The sequence below is a fragment of the Camelus dromedarius genome, chromosome 12 (assembly GCF_036321535.1).
Source record: "Camelus dromedarius isolate mCamDro1 chromosome 12, mCamDro1.pat, whole genome shotgun sequence".
NCBI classification, from domain to species: domain Eukaryota; kingdom Metazoa; phylum Chordata; class Mammalia; order Artiodactyla; family Camelidae; genus Camelus; species Camelus dromedarius.
The window spans coordinates 49204251-49225901 of NC_087447.1; the positions used below are offsets into that span (position 1 = coordinate 49204251).

A 21651-nucleotide genomic window follows, 5' to 3' on the forward strand; every position below is an offset into this window, starting at 1 on the left:
TCACCACGGTACATTTCCAGAACTTTTTTATCATCCCAAACAGAACTCCATATGCATAAAACAATAACTTTCCCTTTTCCCTGTCACTTCCCAGCTCCTGGTAACCATTATTTTACTTTCTGTTTCTGTGATTTGACTATTCCAAGTACCTCATGTAAGTGGAATCACATAATATTAGTTTTTTTGGTGTCTTGGCTTATTTCACTTACCATAATGTCTTCAAAGTTTATCCACATTGTAGAATGTATCAGAATTTCATTTCTTTTTAAGGCTGAATTATATTCCACTGTAGGTATATGCTTATCTGTTCATCTGTCGATAGACATGTGGTTTCCATCTTTTGGCTATTGTGAATGAGGCTGCTATGAACATTGGTGTACAGATGTCTCTTAGGACTCTGCTTTCAATTCTTTTGGATATATACCCAAAAGTAGAATTGATGGAACATTTGGTAATTCTATGTTTAAATTTCTGAGGAACCACCATATTATTTTCCACAGGGGCTGCACAACTATTTCAAGGTTTCCAACTTCTGCACATCCTCACTAACACTTGTTATTTTCCATTTTTTGACAATAGGTATCCTAAGGAGTATGAAGTGATATCTCATTACGGTTTTGATTTGCCTGATGGCTGGTAATGTTGAGCGTATTTTCATGTGCTTATTTGCCATTTGTATATCTTCTTTAGAGAAATGTCTACTCAAATCTTTTGCCTATTTTTTGAACTGGGTTGTTCGTTTTTTGTTGTAGTTGCTGAATTGTAGGAATTCTTTATATATTCTGGATATTAACCCCTTATCAAATTTGCAAATATTTTCCCCCACTGCGGATTTTCTTTTTAGTCTCTTGATAGTGTCCTTTGATGCACAAAAGCTGAAATGACTTTTTAAAATTGGGAAATACAAAGAGACTGTGCCAGTTAGCGGGTGAGGCTATAGGTGAAAGACATTCTTCAGGATGAAATTTGGCATTGGGGAAGGGAATAAAGAGCTTGGGCTGGTTTCTAAGGCCAAAAAGAAGAATACCTAGGACTGTATCTTGAGAAAGAGTGGAGGTCCTGGACACAGCATACTACTGATGGCAGGGAGAGACTTCTCTACGTAGCTCCCCATTGTCATGGATAGGAAAACTATGGTGTGGCTTAGAATTAAAAGGATTGTAAAGGTTTTTTGCCCACAGGCTTGGTGAGGGACACTTCTTGCCTAAGCACAAGCTAGAGGAAGAGCATGCTCTACTTTTATGATGCCATGAGGGGTTAGACACCAGAGGTAAATTTCCTATATGACTGGTATTGAAATATTGGTAGTGGCAGTGAGTTTCCAGGCAACAGGGTTGAGATAGTAGTAGTTTCAGACTTTTTCCTTGAAGGGAATTTCTAAGTTGCTACTCCAGCAAGAAAGGCAAAGCTGATTCATATCTATGTGTCAGCAATTCTGGGGACATTTAGAAATATTAGAAGAGGAAATACAAAGGAAAAGACTGAATTTCTTTCTAGTCAAATACTTGAAGTCTCTGAGAATCAAAATTGCTTAAATAATGGAAATGTGCCCACAACTGTACTCACAGTCTTGTGAAATTTAGGATTCACAGCTTTAAAATTGAATAGAAAAATCCAACCCATTTTGTCTGTGAAATAAGGAAAGAAAATCATTATTTTATTACAATGGAAGAATACCTAGGACTGTACTTTGAGAATTGTTATTCTAATTGTCTGGCTATCTGAAATGTCCACTTTTCCCTCTACTGTTATTTGTGTTTGTGAGAAGATAAAGTTACACCTATGAATCAGGATTTCCCAGCATTCTTTGGGTCCTGGGGATGTGCCATTTTGTTGATGGCTGCTTTGACATCCTTGTTCCTCAGTGTGTAGATGAGGGGGTTGAGGACTGATGTGAGAATAGCATACACCACGTTGCCCATGACGTGGAAGTCAAGGGGCAGGTCTGCCCTATAGGCCACATAGGCTATGGCAATGGAGGAGTAGTAGGTGCCAACCACCAGCAGGTGGGAGCTGCACGTGGAGAAGGCTTTTGAGCGTCCTTCTCGGGAGCTGATGCAAAGCACCGAGGCCAGGATGTGGGCATAGGAGAGAAGCACCAGGAGAAGGGGCAGGAAGGACACCACCATGGCGATGCAAAAGCCCATGAGGGTCTGGGGTGTGGTGTCAGAACAGGAGGCCTGGACCACAGCCAGCTGGTCACAGAAGCAATGGTAGATGTGAGCAGTGCTGTCAAAAGCCATGTGGGAGGTCTGCACCACTGCTGGGATGGGCAGGAGGAGGGCAGTGAGCCAGGCACTGGCTGCCAGTGCAGCATTGATCTGTGAGGTCATGAGGACAGGGTAGTGCAGTGGGCAGCAGATAGCCACATAGCGGTCATAAGCCATGACCACCAATTGAAGGCTTCAGAGCAGGAGAAGCTGTGGAAAAGGTACATCTGCAGGAAGCAGGCAGTGAAGCTGAGGTAGTGGTCCCCAAGTAAGAGTAGGGACAGCATCTTAGGGACAGCATCTTGGGGAGAGTGGTTGTAGTGAAAAGAATGTCCAGGGCTGAGAGGTTGATCAGGAAGAAGTACATGGGCTTGTGGAGTCTGGGCTGTATCACCACAGACACCAGGATCAGGGTGTTATCCACCAGGATGAGCAGATAGAGGAGGAGAAAGACAAAGAAGATAGGAAGGAAGAGGGATTTTGGCAGAGAAGGGATGCCCATAAGGAAGAAGATGGTCGATGAGCCCTCTGATCCATTATAGGCTACAGTTTCCATGATGGGTTAAGCTGTATGCCCAGGTGGTAGGTAGTGGGAACAGGTGGGAACCAGAAAAATCAGTGATTCTGGAATGAGAATTACATAATAATCACTGTATAATTAATATAACTATCTTTATTTACAGCCAACTCTAGAAGAGAGATGATGGGATCTGCCTTCATCCTTCATCCCTTCATCCTTCACCCTCCATCTATTTTTCCTTTTTTAAAATTAAGTATGGAAAAAGTACCTATGATATACAAAATCATGTATTATATACTGGGTATATAACAAGTTGAACAAAACAAATAAGGTCTCTAACTTCATGGATCTGAAATTTTGGTGGTAGAGAAAGACATTAAAGGAGGGGAGGGTATTGCTAAAGTGGTAGAACACACGCTTAGCATGCACAAGGTCCTGGTTCAATCCCCAGTACCTCCTCTAAAAATAAGTAAATAAACTTAATTACCTCCTTCCCCACACCAAAAAAAAAAAAAAAAAGACATTAAGCAAAGAATCACATAATTATTTAATTTCAGTTAAGTGCTAAGAACTTATGCTGATCCCCTTTTCCATGTCCCATATGGTCCTTTTGGAGATATTAGATCTCTTAAACCAGGCCCCTAAGCTCCTTTCTCTTTTGGCATTTGCTTTAAATTTTGAAAAAGTGACATCTTTGTCACCACGTTGCTAGGGAGAGCTGATTTCTCTGAGGTTTACAGCAACATGCTGTCTTCCCATCATAATTATTAACCAGGGAATGGCTCCTTTCTCTCTTATTTGCTTGGTGTAGTGATTCTGCCTGTCTGAACTGTTAATGGATTCTCCCACAGTTGGCCAGCAACAGAGAATCCAAGACAGTATCTGTGTTACTCCATTGAACCTGCCTCCCTACTGACCGCTGCAGCTCAGCAGGTGCTCCTGTTTTGCATGCCCACTAGCCAGCAGGCTTCCCTACTCCCTGGTCATTGCTTGGGAAGCATTTTGGAAGGAAAGGAACTGGAGATCTGCTTGCAATAGCTGCTCCCAGACAAAAGAACCCCTCCCAGAGGAATCAGGAGGGAGTGTTTTCAACCCACAGATTGGGGGGTTTTAACAGAGAAATACTGATTCACCCTCCACTTTATATGTGTCCCTTGGACTAAGCAATCCCCCAGGCAAGTCCATATTGATATTGGTATTCCTGCCTCATTGATCCTGATGAGTCCATGAGCAGTAGCCCCACGATTTTCCTAGAATCATCTGTAATTTCTTTCTCTTCTCAAAACACCTTTTAAGCATAAAACCACTAATGTAAAAGTTGGAAACAACTTTTTTTATTTTCAAATCTAACCAATTTTCCTCCTGAAGGCCAGAGACTGAGCAGAGAAAGGGCAGGACCTTTCCCTAGTGCCACAGGCACTGGACGCAGAGCCACCACCAGAACTCAGGTCTTTTATTCCCAGGACAAGACTCTTTCTTCTATGCCATGTTTTCTGGAGAATCCAGAAGTTCAGGTTTTCAGGGAAGAAAATATTAAGGCCAAAGTTTTCTGTTTCCCTTTCTGTCTTTTCACTGATAACATCAGACAAATTATATTTCAGTTTTTTATCTGAGTCTCTATATGGTGAGTACTAACTGGTATCTGGCAATGCAAATCTTCCTTCACTGAACATTGAAATAATGTTCTAGAAGTCAGACTCCAGGACCTAGCAAAAGGATGAAGCTGCTCTGCTCTGCCCTGGACATTCTGCTCTCAGAGAGGCAGTCATGGCTGCCAGTCCCGGGTGAGGCAGAGCCGGGGATTTGATTGGCAGAAACACAGAGCATCAAAGCCAGAGGGACCCTAAAGGAGCCATCAAGTCAGTTGCTCCTCCTGCCTCCCCTGTCCCACTGCTTTGCAGATGAAGGTAGGGATGCTGAGACTCTGACGGAGAGACGGTACGTGGCTTTTCACTGCCAGGCAGTGCTGGACTAGAGAACAGGTGGACCAGGTATGGGTATGTGCTGGGTCACCAGCCAAGCAGAGGTACCAAAAGTAGTTTCTGAAAGAATTTAACATTTGTTCTTTCAAAACACCATTCAACCAACTCATGACAGGAAATATCCAAAATTTGGCTGGACTTCTCTTACACTTATTTTTACAGGTTAGAGTTCTTGTTTTGCTTTGGATTACACACTACATCTGGGTGATGCAGCCCTGTGCTTAGGACCTAAAGGGTCCTGTTTCCCAAGGCCCAAAAATTGCCCCAGTAGATCCTCCCAGTTGGGATTGTCTACGAGCCGGTTACAGTGCTGGTGGGGACAGAAAAGAACAGAAAAACCAATCACTGAGTGTCCAACCTCATGCTACACTTCGTGAACATCATCTCCTCCCATAATCCAATACTGCCAGGGAGTGGTTATGCCTGTTAAACAAATGAGAAGCTGAGGGTTGGAGAAGGATTGTCCTTGTTCAAGACCACGACTGATGAGAGCAGAGGTTGTTCAGGAGCCAGTCTACTATAAAGGATCCCTGCCTGGCAAGCAGAAATCCTGGCTTTGAGACCAGCTCTGCCACTTGCTTGCTGTAACTTTGGGCCTCTGAGCCTTGGTTTTCTCCTCGGTGCAGTGGGGGGTTTGGAGAAAAAGATCTCTGAGGGGTTTATAATTTGATGAGCCCTTTTCTGAGTGTCTCCTCTGTGTCCAGCAGAGCGGATGTCACAGGGTCCATGCCCCAAAGGAGAGGGTGAGGGCTCTCCCACCTAGAGAGCTCCTGCTGCCAGCCAAGTGCTTTACCTTCATCCTGTCCTGTGAGTCTTGGTGGTCAAGTGTGTGCACTTGTGAGTCATAAAGGACTGGATTCCAGTTCCAGCTCCTGCCTGCAATTGTGTCACCTTGGGCAAGTCACTTTCCCCTCCCTGAGCTCGTTTCCCTTAGCTGTGACCCGCTGGGGTTGTTGTGAGTCCTTATGGAGAGAATGCTTAGGCAATGCTACACAAGAGCCTGGAACAGGTAAGCGCTCAAAGTTTGCTAATGTTTCCAGTGGTTACTGTTGTCTTCAGCCTGGCTTTACTGTGGGAGGAAACGGTTTGATGAGATGATGATTTGAATTCTACCTGTGAGTATACCCACTTGCCTGGACCTGCCAAGGTGTGTGGTCCAATGTCCCACAGCCCACGTTTGCACATCCAACCTGGATTCTGGGCACCTGCCTCTTGTGCACACCCAGTCAGTCTTCCTGATCCCTGGCCTGGGTTTATAGGCCCTGGCTTCTCTGCCCCTGTCTTCCTACCCCTTGTTTTATCTGCCTGTCTCCATCCCTAGTCCAGCTCACCTGTTAAGCCAGGCCCACACTGCTGTTTCCTGTGGTATCTCCATGTGAGGAGTTGTTGGACGCTGAGCCATGGTCTATTAAACCCTCAGCTCCCTCCTTTCAGGCAGGCCTTCTGGGGTGTTTTCCTTGGGAAGGTGTTCCCTTGGGGACCCACCATTGCTCAGGGATCAACTCCCCAACATTTCCTAGAGCATATATGAGGAGTACAGGTAGGATTTGTCCCTAGGCTTTGCTAATAATGAGAAGAACATTATTAACAGCTCTCAGGGGCTTAGGACTTTATATCAATGGTGTAACCTTCATTCTCATTATGAGTTTGACTGAGATCCATGGATGGATCATCTTGTCTACCTGATTTTGCCGACCCTTGCTGATTTTGGAGTGCTCTTTCTACTACGGGTGCCCTTGGGTAAATAGTCACGTGGGACACAAATATCTTCACGATTCATGACCATTCTGAGAAGTCTATCACCTTAACTCTTCTCAAGACTTTCTGTTCACTAATCCTCTTATCTTGTTCTAAGTTCCTTCATATCCCAGCAAAGGCTTTAGCTGTTTCTCATAAACTTGTATAAATTCATACTTCTTTCTACTTTACCTCCCAGGTGAGATGAACCTACCAGGTAGAAAACCAGGTGCACTGCCAAAGGTTCTGCCCACTGACAGGATTTACCTTCATGTTGATCCTTCAGGGCCCTCCCGAATGGGCTATAATGCAACAGCAGTCCACTTTTGGGTGGTCCCAGCATATTTTGAAGAACTATTTGTGAATTAGGCCTGAATTTTTTTCTCCTTGAGGGAGTTGATTATAGGCAATTTCCCATGAGGTCATAAGTTAGAGTTGATGAGAAGGTATCAATATAGTAAGACTGCACATCATGGGAGTCTGGGCCACCCACTCATGTAACTGCCTTGTGCCTTCAAGATCTGCTTAAACTAATATAACATTTATTATTTTACTTCCATTCAATAGTTGGATGTTTCTGTACATATCCAATTTTTTATTTTGTTTGTTCAAATTAGTACCCAATTACAAGGGTCAGCTCAGGACCACAGTCATTTAGTGTTCCTTGTCAGGCATTCAGTCTGCACCAGAGTAAGGAACTGTTTCTCAAAAAGAGAATAGTTATCTACAGAAAAAAAAAGTTCACTCTAAAACCCCACTGTGTTTCTCCTATTAATAGTGTGAAAACTCAAAAACTCAAAGAGGACTTTTAAGTTTTGTCTATGACAGAGTACCTTCTTTGCAACTAACCTTTTTGCCAAAAACAACTGTAAAATTTGGACAAAATGTGTAAAACAATTGTTTGGAGGCTTCAGAGAGCAATCAATAGCAGGTCTTGAAGGACTGTGATCCTTGAGAGAAGGAAGTCTTGTGAGGTAATTTCCACATGACCCCAGGTTTTACCTGAGGGCATTTCCCAATTTGCAGGACTGGAGAATAGAGCTCAGTTAGAAAACTGAGTCCTACTAGTCTGAGGAGATACACGTTGGAATTTGGGTTACCAAAGGAACTGGAAATTACGGGGCAAAATCCTGGAGAGGACAGTACTACAGAGAAAGAACTTCAAAATCTGTGCACAGATTCCTTTCAAGTCAGTGACAAGCTCCTAAGGTGTGCATGTACAGGGAGAGACTTAGAGAACCCAGAAGAATACACAACTGGGAGGCTTCCGAGCTGCAGAAAGATTTTAGCAGCCACAGGATGTTGGAGAGTCAGAGGGTAGAATTCAAGCCCTGTCCAAGTGAATGGGCCTTAGTAAGTCTTCCAGGATTTAGGAAGTCTCATTGGAAGTGAAAAACACATTTTGAATTGAATAAAAAGGAAAATACAACATATCAAACTTTGTAGGAAATTGCTAAAGCAGTAGCTAGAGAGAAATTTATAGAGTTTAATACTTATATTGGAAAAGAAGAAGACTCATATCAACAATCTAATCTTCCACATTAAGAAAAAGAAGGTGAAATTGAGGCAGGAAGCCCCATGAAAAGACTGGCAGGACCCCCAAGCAGGGCCACTACTCTCCTGCCAGCATCATCCATTTCCCTGGCCCAGAGGCTCTATCTCACTTTTTGCCTCTGAAATGGCTTACTTACCCCTAAAATTCTATTGGGTCCCTGAGCTCACTTCTGATTGGTTGTTTCCTTCACTACTGATTGGTTTTTACTCTCACTTCTGATTGGTCCACTTCCGTAACTTCTGATTGGTCCATTTGTAGTACTTCATTTGCATGGAGCTCACTCCTGATTGGTTATTTCTCTCACTCCTGATTGGTCTATTTCTACAAAGCTTGTTCCTAGTTGGTCAACTTCTGTTATACTTTATTTGCATATGATGTTGCAAAGTGTAAGCTGGCAGCCTATAAATGCCTGTGTAAACCTACAGATGGGGTCCAGAGTTTGGAGTGTTAACTCCTCTGGTACTGCTGGTGTTAATAAACCTTTCTCCAACTCTCGGAGTGCTGCTTGGTCTCTCGCCTGAATCCAGGTTGCTGTCACAACTGAGCTGTAACACCGAGCTGTAACACATTTTTCCGCAACAAAATTAAACCCAAAGTATGTAAAAGAAAGAAAATTATAAATAGTAGAGCAGGAATCAATCCAATTGAAAACACAAAAACAGCTGAGAAGAATCAATGAAACTAAAAGCTGATTCTTTGAAAAATCAATAAAATTGATAAATCTATAGCCATACTGACCAAGAAAAAACTAGAAGACAAAATTACCAATATTGAATGAACTAAAGGACCTCACAGACATTAAAAGGATAGTAAGAAACTACTACAAACAACTTTAGGCCTATAAATTCTACAATTTGGATGAAATGGACAAATTCCTCAATTGAGAGGCACAAACCAAAACCCATTCAAAAATAGATAACTGAAAAACTCCTATGTTTATTAAAGAAGTTGATTTTGTAGTAAAAAAAAAAATTCCTATAAGAAAATTCCAGACGCATGTGGTTTCATAGGAAAATTTTACTAAATATTTAAGGAAAAAATAATATCAGTTCTACACAGTGTTTTTCAGAATATAGAAGAGAAGACTTCCCAATTCTTTTTATAAGGCCCGCCAGCATTAACTCAATATCAAAACTAAAGAAATTAAAAGAAAACTACAGATGAATACCCCTCATGAACGTTGATGCAGAAATCCCAAACAAAATATTCAAAAATAAAAACCCAGAAATATTTAAAGAAGTTAATACATCATACCTAAGTAGAATTCATCCCAGGAATACAGAATTTGTTCAATGCTCAAAAACCAATGAATGAAGCCTACCATATTAACAGACTAACAGAAAAATTGTACTTAAATATAAACCTAACAAGATATGTGCACAATCTGTAGGCTAAAAGCTACAAAACGTTGATGAGTAAAATCAAAATTCTAAATAAATAAAGAGATATATCCATGTTGATGAATTGGAAGACTCAATATTGTTAAAATGTCAAATGTACCATTTGTGTAGATTCAACATAACCCCAGTGAAAACCCAGCAAGTTGGTTCCAAAATTTATATCAAAAAGCAAAGGAGCTAGAATAGCCTAAACAATTTTAAAAGAGAATAACAAAGAGAATTCACACTACCCAATTTCAACACTAAGTATAAAGTTATAGTAATCAAGATGGTGTAGTATTTGTGAAAGGATGGACATATATACCAATGGAACAGAATAGAGAGCCCAGAAATAGAAACAAATACAGTCAAATTATATTTGACAAAAGTGCAAAAGCAATTTAACAAATAAAGAATAGGCTTTATAAAAATGGTGCTGGAACAACTGGATGTCTATACGCCAAAAAATTAAAAAAAAAAAAAAAACCTCAACCTAAATTTCACACCTTAAAATTTAACTCAAAATTGTTCATAGACTGAAGTGGAAAATATAAAACTAAAACTTGTAGGGGCTTCTTGTTTTCCGTAAGGCAAAATTTGCATAATCTTTGGCAATGAGTGTTTAGATATGATATTAAACAGTGTAATCTATAAAGGAAAAATTGGTGAATTGGACTTTATTGAAATTAAAAACCTTTTCTCTGCAAAAGACACTGTTCAGAGAACCCAGCCACCAACTAGGAGAAACTATTTTGATATCACATAACTGATAAGGAACTTGTATCTAGAATATATAAACAACTCTTAAAATTCAATAGCAGGAAAATAAACATTCTAGTTAAAAATGGGCAACTGATCTGAACAAAGAAGATATATAGATGGAAAATGAGTATATGAAAGATGCTCAGCATCATTAGTCATAGGGAAATGCAAATAAATTAAATTACAGCCACAATGAGATAACACCGCGTACCTATTAGAATGGCTAAAACTAGAAAACAACAATAACCAGGTAGTAGTAAATGCTGACACTGATGCAGAACAACAGGGACTCTCATTCATTGCTGGTGGGAATGCAAAATGGTATAGTCACTTTGGTAAACAGTTCATCTGTTTCTTATTACGCTAACAGTGCACTAACAATACACCCAACAAAACCAGTCCTAGTCCAATATAATTAATAAATTATATTGATGTCATTTACCCATCAATATGATGTGGCAAGAAGGGCGTATTACCTCAATCAAGCCAAAAATTCATAACCTCAGTCCATTAATGATAAAAATGTCAGACATTCCAAATTGAGGAATATCCTACAAAATACCTGACTATTGCTCTTTTTAAAAAATTAGTAAACTTTATTTTTTAGTGCAGTTTCAGATTCACTGCAGAATTGAAGGGGAATTCTCATATATTCCCTGTCCATCGTCCCAACTCTCCCCTGCACCCAACTTACCCTCCCATGACATCCTGCACTCCAGTGGTACATTTGTTGTAATCCATGAACCTATATAACACAACAGTATCACTCAAAGTCCATAGTTTACATTAGGGCTCACTCTTGGTGTTGTACATTCTCTGAATTTGGATTAATGTATAACAACATGTATCTACTATTATATTATTATACAGAATAGTTTCATTGCCCTAAAAATCCTCTTGTGCTCTGCCAATTCATTCCTCCCCTGTCCTAACCCCTGACAACCACTGATCTTTACTATCTTCATTGTTTTGCCTTTTCCAGAATGTCATACAGTTGGAATCATACAGTATGCAGCCTTTACAGATTGACTTCTTTTACTTAATAATATGCATTTAAATTTACTATTTCTTCAAAATTAACAAGGTCATGAAAGACAAGGAAAGACCAGGTCACTGTCAGTCAACCAAGGAGACATGATAATTAAATGAAAGGTGGTATCCTAAATTAGATCCTAGAATGGAAGAAGGATATTGGTGGAAAACCTGGAGAAATTTGAATAAACCTTGCAGTTTAAGTATTTATCAATGTTAGTTTCTTAGTTTTGATAAATGTACCATGGTAATGTAAGATGTTAAAATTAGAGGAATCTGGATGAAAGATAAATGGAAACTATATTTCTAAAAAATTTTTAAATTAAAAAAAATTTTATTGAAGTGTAGCTGATTTGCAATGTTAGTTTCAGGTGTACAGCAAAGTGATCCAGTTATACATATACATACATACATATTTTTTTCTTTTCAGATTCTTTTCCATTAATTGTTATTACCAAAAATTGAATACAGTTCCCTGTGCTATACAGTAGGTCCTTGTTCTTTATCTATTTTATATATAGTAGTATGTATCTGTTAATCACAAACTCCTAATTTATCCCTCCCCTACTCTTTCTCCTTTGGTAACCATAGTTTGTTTCCTATGTCTGTGAGTCTGTTTTTGGTTTGTAAATAGAATTTGTATCATTTTAACTCTGTACTATTTTTGCAGCTCTCTGTAAGTATAAAATTGTCTCAAAGTGAAATATTTCAAATGGCAATGGTTATAGAAATATCTAATTTAAATCTAATTTATTTTAAGTAAGCAAAATTATAACTTTTTTAAAAGACGTCTCAATGTAGCTTAAGTTGTTATGTTGTGTTGGATTTTTCTTGTTTTTATGTTATGTCCCCCTTAGGATGTAGTTAAAGTATTGTTTTAAAGTCACTTACAGTAAATTTTCTTCATGGTCATGTCATTAATTTAATAGACATCCAGGGTCAAGTGTTTATTTAAAATAGGGGGGAATTGTGGTTATTTTCTCTTTGAATTATTTTAATTATGTAAAACTACATACTTTTAAAGTCAGACTGTACTTTTAAGTTCATCTTGCTTCCATTTTTGTCCCTTCTACTTTGTTCTCTCTCTCTCCTTATATAAGGGTAACCATCTTTGTTAATTCAGAGGTTTAATCCTTCTAGGTTTTTCTGGAATTTTAGGCAAATTATCTCTTTTCTTACGAAAAGGTTGTTCTGTAGCTTGCTTTTCTCACTTAGCATAACCTAGATGACACCATATCAGTATATAGAGATCTTCATCACTTCCTTTTTATAGCTGCATTGTACTTTTTTATAGTTTCTTCAACCAGTCCCCTGTTGATGAATGAGTAGCCTAATGAATTATTGCCAGTGTATCTTTGAGACAGATTTCTAGAAATGAGATTGTGGGCCAAAGTGTAAATGCAACTACACTTTTGGTGAGTACTGCAGTAGTGCTCTACCAATTTGTACCCTCCCAAGCAACTTATGAGAGTTCTGACTTTCTGCATGCATGTTGCCAAATACTGGATTTTTCCTAATCTGATTATGTGAAAAAAATGGCATTTTGGTGTAGTTTTAATTTGTGTTCTTTTTATACAGTAGACTGGAATACTTCTTCATTATTTAAAGACTGTTGCATCTTTTTTGTAATCTGTCTTTTCACATATTTTGCCCATTTTTACATTGGAATGTTAGATTTTTGTTCTAAAATTTTAGGAGCTCTTTATCTGTTTTGGACATTTGCCCTTTCTCTGTGATGTAAGTCTTTTCTTTTTTGACTTTGCTTATAAAGACTTTTTGCCATGAAGATTTTTTTTTTTAGAAAAACCTTCTCGAATTATGAAGTAGTGAAATCCTTATATGACAACTCAAGATATCGTATAAAGATTAACATTATTTCATTGCACCAAGGGAAAGCTCTGGACTAAAATATGACAACCACTGTTATAGCCATCTGCTCCACTGAATTTTCTTTTATCATTCTATAGTCATTAATTTATTTATTTAAGAATATTTATGGAGTTCCTGATCTGTGCTGGGCACAATCCTGAGAGCATAATTAGCTGCATCTAAAGGTCAAGGGCTCCTACCCCAGACTGGGTCTTGAGACATGTGATTTTGGTAATGGCTGCCTTGACATCCTTGTTTCTTAGAGTGTAAATGAGAGGATTGAGGATTGGTGTGAGAATAGCATATACTACGTTGCCCATGACGTGGAAGTCAAGGGGCAGGTCCGCCCTATAGGCCACGTAGGCTATGGCAATGGAGGAGTAGTAGGTGCCAACCACCAGCAGGTGGGAGCTGCACGTGGAGAAGGCTTTTGAGCGTCCTTCTCGGGAGCTGATGCAAAGCACCGAGGCCAGGATGTGGGCATAGGAGAGAAGCACCAGGAGAAGGGGCAGGAAGGACACCACCATGGCGATGCAAAAGCCCATGAGGGTCTGGGGTGTGGTGTCAGAGCAGGAGGCCTGAACTAGAGACAGATGATCACAGAAGCAATGGTAGATACGAGCAATGTTGTCATATGCCATCTGGGAGGTCTTCACTACTGCTGGGATGGGCAGGAGGAGGGCAGTTAACCAGGCACTGGCTGCCAGTGCAGCATTGGTCTGTGGGGTCATATGGACAGGGTAGTGCAGTGGGCGGCAGATAGCCACATAGCGGTCATAGGCCATGACCACGAGGATGAAGGCTTCTGAGCATGTAAAGCTTTGGAAGAGGTACATCTGCAATAAGCAGGAAGTAAAGCTGAGAAAGTGGTCCCCAAGCAAGAACAGGGACAGCATCTTGGGGACAGTGGTTGTGGTGAAGAGGATGTCCAGGGCAGAGAGGTTGATCAGGAAGAAGTACATGGGTTTGTGGAGGCTGGGCTCTGCCACCACAGACACCAGGATCAGGGCGTTACCCATAAGGATGAGAAGATAGAAGAGGAGAAAGATAAAAAACACAGGGAGGAAGAAGGACTCTGGCAGAGAGGGGATGCCCACCAGATAGAAGACTGGTGAGCCACCTACTGATCCATTACATGTTGTGGCCTCCATAGTGAGACAGAGCTAGACTTCTGGCAGATGGGCAGCTGGAACATCTGGACACTGGAGTATCTGGAAACCACAGAAGCAAGGATTCTGGAATGAGGATTCTATAATATTTATTCTCTAATCAAAATATAAGCATAATTATTTACAACCAACTCTTGAGGACTTATGGTGGGCTGTAATATTGACTTCAACCTTGTGAACCCAAAACTTCTACCTTTTTTCTTTTGTTGAACATTAATTATTAATGAACTGATAACCTACCAAATAGAAGTCATCATGCTGTGTTCAGGTGATACAGTGATGAAAATAAAGAAGGCAGGAAAAGTCCCTACCTTCTTAGAGTTTACATTTTACCAGGAAAATCAGATCTAAACAGTTGATTGTTGAATTATGATTGTGAGGAGTTCTTTGGAAAGATTACTGCTGGTCTTCATCTTAGATTTCATGTGTCTAGTTTGGGATGTCAGATCTCTTAAATCAAGTCCTGAAGCTCATGCCTCTACTTTGCACTCAAAGTTCCAACCATGTTGCTTTGGAAGTGCTGCTTTCTCCAAGGTTCTTTGCAGCAGGCTATTGCTCACATAGTTATTAAGCTTATTTTCCTCTTGTGTGCCTTAAGTAGTGGTTTTTCCTGACTCTTTTTAAGCTAGTTGTCTGGACTTCTGCTCCTATGTAGGACATAATAGGTCATGGTAGCCCAACACTTTCACTGCAACAATTAGACACAAACCTGGATAAATTACACAAATCACATTTTTTAAAATAAATTGGAGAAACATGAGTATAATAAGGATGAGATGAACTGGAACTCCAGGGAGGAGGGATCCTCCAAAGTGAACTGACAATCACCAGCTCTTTTCTTCTCTGGGAATATGATTACTCCCTCCCTGATTTTACTTGTGATAAAACATTTTTCATGCCACTGAATCATAAAAGTGCCAAACCTAGAAATGTCCAGCCAATTTTTTGTTTCTTTTCTTAGACAAAAGAGGGAAGGGCTTGCCCAAGGTCACACAGCCAGTGAGCCACAGAGCTAGGACCAGAACCCAGTCCTCTGACACTCAAACCAGGACTCTTTATTCTTTATTATGTTCCCTGGAGAATCCGGAAGCTTAAGTTATCATGTGGGGTGAGATTGGGGCAAAGATTTTCTCTTTTCTTCTCCAATTCTAAGATGATATTGTCAGCAACAACCATAAATTTCAATTTGTTCTTTAGTCTCTAGTGCGGAGGAGGCCTGATTCCCTGTCAGGGAGTGAAGGCTGGTAAAATGTCTTTCTAAAAGAAACACGGAACAGGCCACTCCATTGTGACTGCTTCATTGAAAGAAAAAAAAAAAGTATTCTAGAGGTCAGCCCCCATTATTCAGGCAGAAAAGCAAAACTCGTGCATCTCAATTTAAAAGAGTGAACTCTCAGCTAACCAAACTCAATCTGCCTGAGGCAATCACCAGGTTTCTTGCATACCCAAGCTCATGCAAACTACATCTTCCTGCATGTTGTTAGAGCTCAGAGAAGTCAATTTTGGATTGAATGTCACTGAGTTAAGCTGAACTGGGGTTTGAGGAGCAGAAACTCAGAGCTATCAAGTCCAATTGTACCCCTTCTTCTCCCTCCTCTGGTTCATTTCTATTAAGTGGAGGAGACAAAGTCTGAGTCTAAAGTCCAGAAACAGAGTGTCTTCTCAAGGCCAACCAACAAATTCACAGCAGAGATGGGTCTTAAACTCAATGTCCTGGCTCCCATCCAGTGTTTGTAAGGTTTTTTCATGAGAGAAGATGATTCCTTAGCCTGCCATTCAAAGCTTATCTTCTTGGAGCCTTATTTCTCCTGTCTCTAGTCAAATGGCAACTCCTTGCTCTTGCCTTGTTCCCTTTCCAAACTAAGCTTCAATGTTCCCTCCTCCAAGAGGTCTTTGCTGTCTCAGCTGGCTTGGCGGCTTCTTTTCCGAGCTCTTACAGTTCCTGTGCTTTCCTTTGTCATCACTATGATCACACGGGGTTGTCTCTGTCTATTTATGTGTCTATGGCTCCATCAGACCAGGAGGATTTGCAGGGCTGTAATGGGGCCTAATTGTTTCTATTTAATAATGTACCACCACCCTTCTCAGGAGCTCAGTGCTGCAGCAACGGGAGCCAGGATGCAACTTTCCCATCTGGCTTCATTTTGGTGCTAAATTATAAAATTGGAATGAAGGGGTCATTAGCAAATCCCATTTCTTATACAGATGGAGAACACAAATGGGGGGCTCAGAAGCATGCTGTGATTTGCCCAAGGTCACACAGTAAGTGGGTGACAAAATCAGAACTAGACTATCAGTGGGGCTGGATTATCACCTTGAGCCGAAGATAACCCAGCAATGAGCCCAGGCTGCCTCATCTACTTGGGGCCACAAGACAGACCAACCAGTTGAGGTTTATTTGCTCACCCCAAAGGCAGTGAAGCACTTTCCTTCCCTAAGCTTCTGTTTGGCAGATTGGGCCTGTGCAGCAAAGCATGTGGTTAGGACGCCAGCTAGACAGGAGCACTGAAAATGTTTTTGAAAGAATTTAGTGTTTGAGTTTTTTAAAAAGCATCATTTGATGTAGCATCATGGTGAAAATCAGAAAATTTCTGTATTTCTTTACATTTATTTTGTGGTTCAGATGAAATGATTTCATTTTGGATACATATTACGAGGGCAGGGTGTTTTCACTGCTTAAGGACAGTAAACATATTGTTAGAGGACCATTTCCTTGGTCAGGATTATCTACGAGCCAGTTACAGTGCTGGTGGGGGACAAAAAAACAAATTAAATTTCCTGAATGTCCAACCTGACACCTCACATTTCTCCTCCCACCATCCAGTCCTGCTGGGGAGTGGTTATGCCCTTTCAACAAATGAGAAACTGAGGGGTGAAGGACAGACCCTTGTTCAAGGCTGGTGAGGGCTGAGAGCAGAGGTTGTTCTGGAGCCAGCCTGCTGCATAGGACTGAGCCCTGCCTGGCAACCAAGAGTCCTGATTCCTGGGCCAGCTCTGCCACTCCCTTGCTGTGACTTTGGGCTTCTGAGCCTGTTTTCCCATCTGCAAAATGAGGGCTTTGGAAGAGATGATCTCCTCCAACTTAATAAACATTTTTGAGTGTCCCCTCTGTGTTTGGCCCAGTGAGAAGTCGGAGATGAATGTCTCATGGTTCAAGCCTCTAAGCAGGGAGAACAAAATTCTCCCCTTCGATAAGCTTCTGTTGCACGCTTGAATCCTTATAGCTGTTGTGTCATTACACTTCACTACAACTCCCAAATCCATGCTGTTCCCTGGTATTTCTGCTACCCTGTGCTATTCCCATAGAAGAGGAGCAGGATATGTGTGAATTACAGAGTTTGGGTTCATTAACTGGAGTTAGAATGTCTCAGGACCCTGACATTCACACATAAAGTGTGTGCTCCAGGGCTCCTCAGCATGGCTCTGCACACCCCTGGCCTCCCTGAGTCTGTCTGCCCACCCCAGCCTTTCTTGCTTCTAGACAATCCCTCCCAGCGCAGCTCACCTGCCAAGTCTCATGCACCTTGGTGTCTTCTGTGGAGTTGCCACACTTGGCCCTGAGGGGGAGGTTGGGGCTGAGTCACAGCCCTTAAACCCCAGAGCCATGGCCTGCTGGGACACTCTCCTTCAAGTTGGCTCCCCCATGGGACCCCATACCTGCCACCTGGGAACAACTTCCTATGATGGAGCCAGGGACGTGGCCTGGGCTTTGCAGATAATGAAAACAGCATCATTAACTACCCTCATGGGCCACAGAACTTTATTGTTAATGGAGCAGTTTGATTCCTGTTTTCCTATCTGGTCTCACAACAGCCAGTAGGATTGTTCCTACTATTTGACATTTGAGGAAACTGAGATCTGGAGAAGGAAAGTGACTCGAGTGGCTGGGGCAGAGCTGGGATTTGGACCCAAAACTCCAAATCCAGTTTAGCAGTTTAGCAGCCCATCATCTAATGGCTGAGACCTGAGTTCTTTCCAGTTTTGTCATTTTGGACAAATCCCTTAACTGCACGGAGCCTTCCTTTCCTTATCTATATAATGGGCTATGGGGAAGATTTCATGCTTAGCCTAGTGCTAATTAAGTGAGAGCTATTATGGTAATAAACCCAAATAGGCAAACCCTGTTGCATGACTGAGGTATAACTACTGCTGTTGTGCAATGAGGAACTTGCAAAGGTTCTGAGAAAGGAATGTGAGGTGGAGGTCTGTCCCCCAACCCCAGGCAGTGGCAAAGCCGAGTCACAGCCTTTCCTGCCTCAGGCTTTCTGATTCTCTTCTTTGGCTCCATAGCTCTCTATTTCTGACTCTGTCATTCTCTCATTAGTATGTATAACATTTAAACAATTGAAAAAATTTCACAAGTAACAAATAAATCCCATTGTATTTTCCTCACTACAGAGCTTTATTAGGTAAAAAGTGGAAGTTTTCTTCACACCAGCCCTTCCCATGTTTCCCCTTCTCCCCTCAGAGGTAATCACTGTTGCCGATTTGGTCAGTTCCTTTCAGACCTTTCCTAAACATGTGGGGTGTGGAGGGAGGGGATTGGTTTGTTTTCTTTTAGCATAAATTGGATTATTTGGTACTTATTGTGTCAATTATATTCTTTGTGTGTGTGTCACTTATATTCTAATGTAATAAGTCTTAGCATTTTTCTGTCTGATCTGCTTCATTCTTTTATCTGATATTTCGTATATGATAGTATGAATATGACATAGTTTGTCTAATAATTTCCCTGCTGATGGACATTTGAGTTGTACCCAGTTATTGACATTATGAGCAATATTATCATTAGCATCCTTTCAACATGCATTTGGGGACACATATACCCAAATATTTCTCTGAAAGAGATCAATAGAAGTAGGAATTCTGGGCCAAGCAGTAAGCAGATTTTAAAATCTGCATGTGTGCTTGTATGGGGACAGTCCCAGCTTCAAATCCCGAGGCTCTGAGAACAGTGAGCCACAGGAATGACTGAGATGACCTTGTTACACCAGTGCCGGATGCTGCTGCCCAGAACCAGGAGGAAACCAGGCATAAGTAATTCATTGTAGCCCACAGACGAGACTTCCATAATAGGTCTCTGCAGTCAGTAGATCTACAACTACAGGATGCAAGATTACTAAGCCATTGGAACTTCATGGAAACCAGAAACTGGTACAGTAGAGGCTGCAGCCCCTTCTGATCTAATGAACTTCATGATGGAGCTGAAGATGGTTTGAGAAGTTTCTTTGAATTACAAATAAGAACTATATGTGCCACCTCATCCTCTGCAGATCTCTCCCTCTGACTGAAGAGAGGAACTTGGGTTTGGGATAAATTTGTATATGTGAATGTTTGCTTCCGTATCATAAAGGTAAATGCTGAAGGTATTTAAGCGGGAGAAGGTCTAACCACTCTTAAATGAAAGGCAAAGAATTCTGCAGAATAACCAGATTGTTAGGTGGAGTCTTCTGTTTCTGTTTTTCAGACACTACAGAACTCCTTAGGAAACATCCAGAGCTAGCTTTTGGCAGCAGGAAGATAACTAAAGGCTTTCTGAGATGTTACAGATGAAACTAATTAAAGAACCCGGGAACTTGGGCCAGAAGTACTCACATGGAGTACAACAGTTGGTAGAAATGCAGTTAAGTCGGAGAAAACAAACACAAACCAAGACGTAAATTCCTTTTAGGTTTCCAATTTTATTTTATGTTACTAATGAAAAGGAACCTAAATAGGAGAGCTAAACAGTTAGCTGAGATTTCCTTATGAAAAGCCAACATTCTAAGACTTACTATTATGACACTACAGGATAAAATATGATTTATTTCGTTACCTCTGAGAATAAAAATGTCCTCATACTTCTAGGAAATGACTGGCTCTTCTATAGCCATGGTGACAAATAGTCAGCAGAACTCTTTTTAAACCTGTTTCATTGTTCAAAGACAGCTTTGCATCAGTACACACATTGCTAAAAGCCAGCAAGTCTCAAAGTCAGCCACCCAGCAACTGCTTCACTCCAGTAACCACACTTCTGTGGATAAAGGCAAACCCACCCCTAGATACTCCCACTCCTGAGAGTCCACCAACCCCTGATCTCTACATTTTCCACAGCCTTACATAAGATCAGCTCCCTGTGTTGCTCAGAAACAAACTGTGCTAGAAACTACAGCATTCCTGTGCTTAAGCTAGCAATAAACTCAGCTTTTTGTTTCAGATGTTGCACGGTGGTCTCTCCTTTTAACGTTTCTTATTTATGTCACTATATTTGGTAGTAATGTCCTTTCTTTCATTTTTGATTTTAGTAATTAGGTCTTCTCTCTTTTTTTCTTGGTCAATCTAGTCTAAAGGTAAAGGTTTGTCAATTTTGTTGATACATTCAAGGAACTGATTTTGGTTTTGCCTATTTTCTCTGTTGTCTTTCTCTTATCTTTTCATTTATTTCCACTCTGATCTTTATCATTCTTTTATGCCTACTGATTGCTTTGACTTTAGTTTGCTTTTCTTTTCTAGTTTCTTAAAGTTAAAAATTAGTTTCTTAATTTGAGATTCTTCTTTTTAAATGATAAGTATTTACAGCTATGAATTTCCCTCTAAGCGCTGTTAACAGGTACATCTCATAAGTTTTGGCATATTGTGTTTTCATTTTCATTCATCTCAAAATATTTTCTGACTTCCCTTGTGACTTCTTTTTGAACCCATGAACTATTTGGGAGTGCACTGTTCAATTTCCACATATTGTGGAAGTAGCTTTCAGTGACAGAGCTTTTATTATTTTAAAATAGCATAGAAAAAGTGGGCAGGTTATTTAAAACACATATTGCTTAGAACAAAAAAAAAAGCTACTTTAGAAATAATGAAGTCTTCAAAGGTGAAACTAGACAAGGTTAGGGTGAACAATTCTGGGAATGTATTTGAAGAAAAAAAAAGGAGAAATAAAGGAAATTAAAGTGAACTATGCTATTTGGAATATAAACAGAGAGCACAAAATAAGAATTTATTATGCTATAATCATTTTACTTACCATTAAGAAGATATAAAAATCAATGCAGAAAAAATGGTATTACATAAATATCGTTCTTATAATGGAATCAAAATCTTATGACTGCAGAAGTTTTTTCACTCTTTGTAAATGATAACTGAAGCTAGTGTTAGAGCTCAACATTCTAATTGAGTTTAGAAGTGTTTTAAACTATCTTTTGAAATTTTAAAATTTATTTCTTAATCTTCTTTTAATCTCTCTTTGCCTCCCAGTAACACTGAGATATAAAATATAGCACATGGTAGGATCATGATATGCAAACTTAATACATGAAAGACACTGTATGTCATTTAGCTGACAGATTTGATTTTCCTGACAAGAAGCTTAGGTAGCCATATGTGAGGTCAGACTAGGTTTAAAAAAAAGAAATCAGATCATCTCTGCCTGTAAAACAATTTGGCTTATGTGATTATCC

General features: G+C 40.3%; 1 protein-coding gene and 1 pseudogene across 1 annotated transcript; both read right to left on the reverse strand.

Moving 5' to 3' along the window:
- Positions 1–1787: 1787 nt before the first annotated feature.
- On the reverse strand, positions 1788–2766 carry LOC105098191 (olfactory receptor 2AT4-like; annotated as a pseudogene).
- Positions 2767–13225: 10459 nt separating this feature from the next.
- On the reverse strand, positions 13226–14197 carry LOC105098199 (olfactory receptor 2AT4). Its single transcript, XM_010990841.2, has one exon. It carries the CDS (start codon positions 14195–14197, stop codon positions 13226–13228), a length of 972 nt encoding a protein of 323 aa, XP_010989143.2.
- Positions 14198–21651: the final 7454 nt, after the last annotated feature.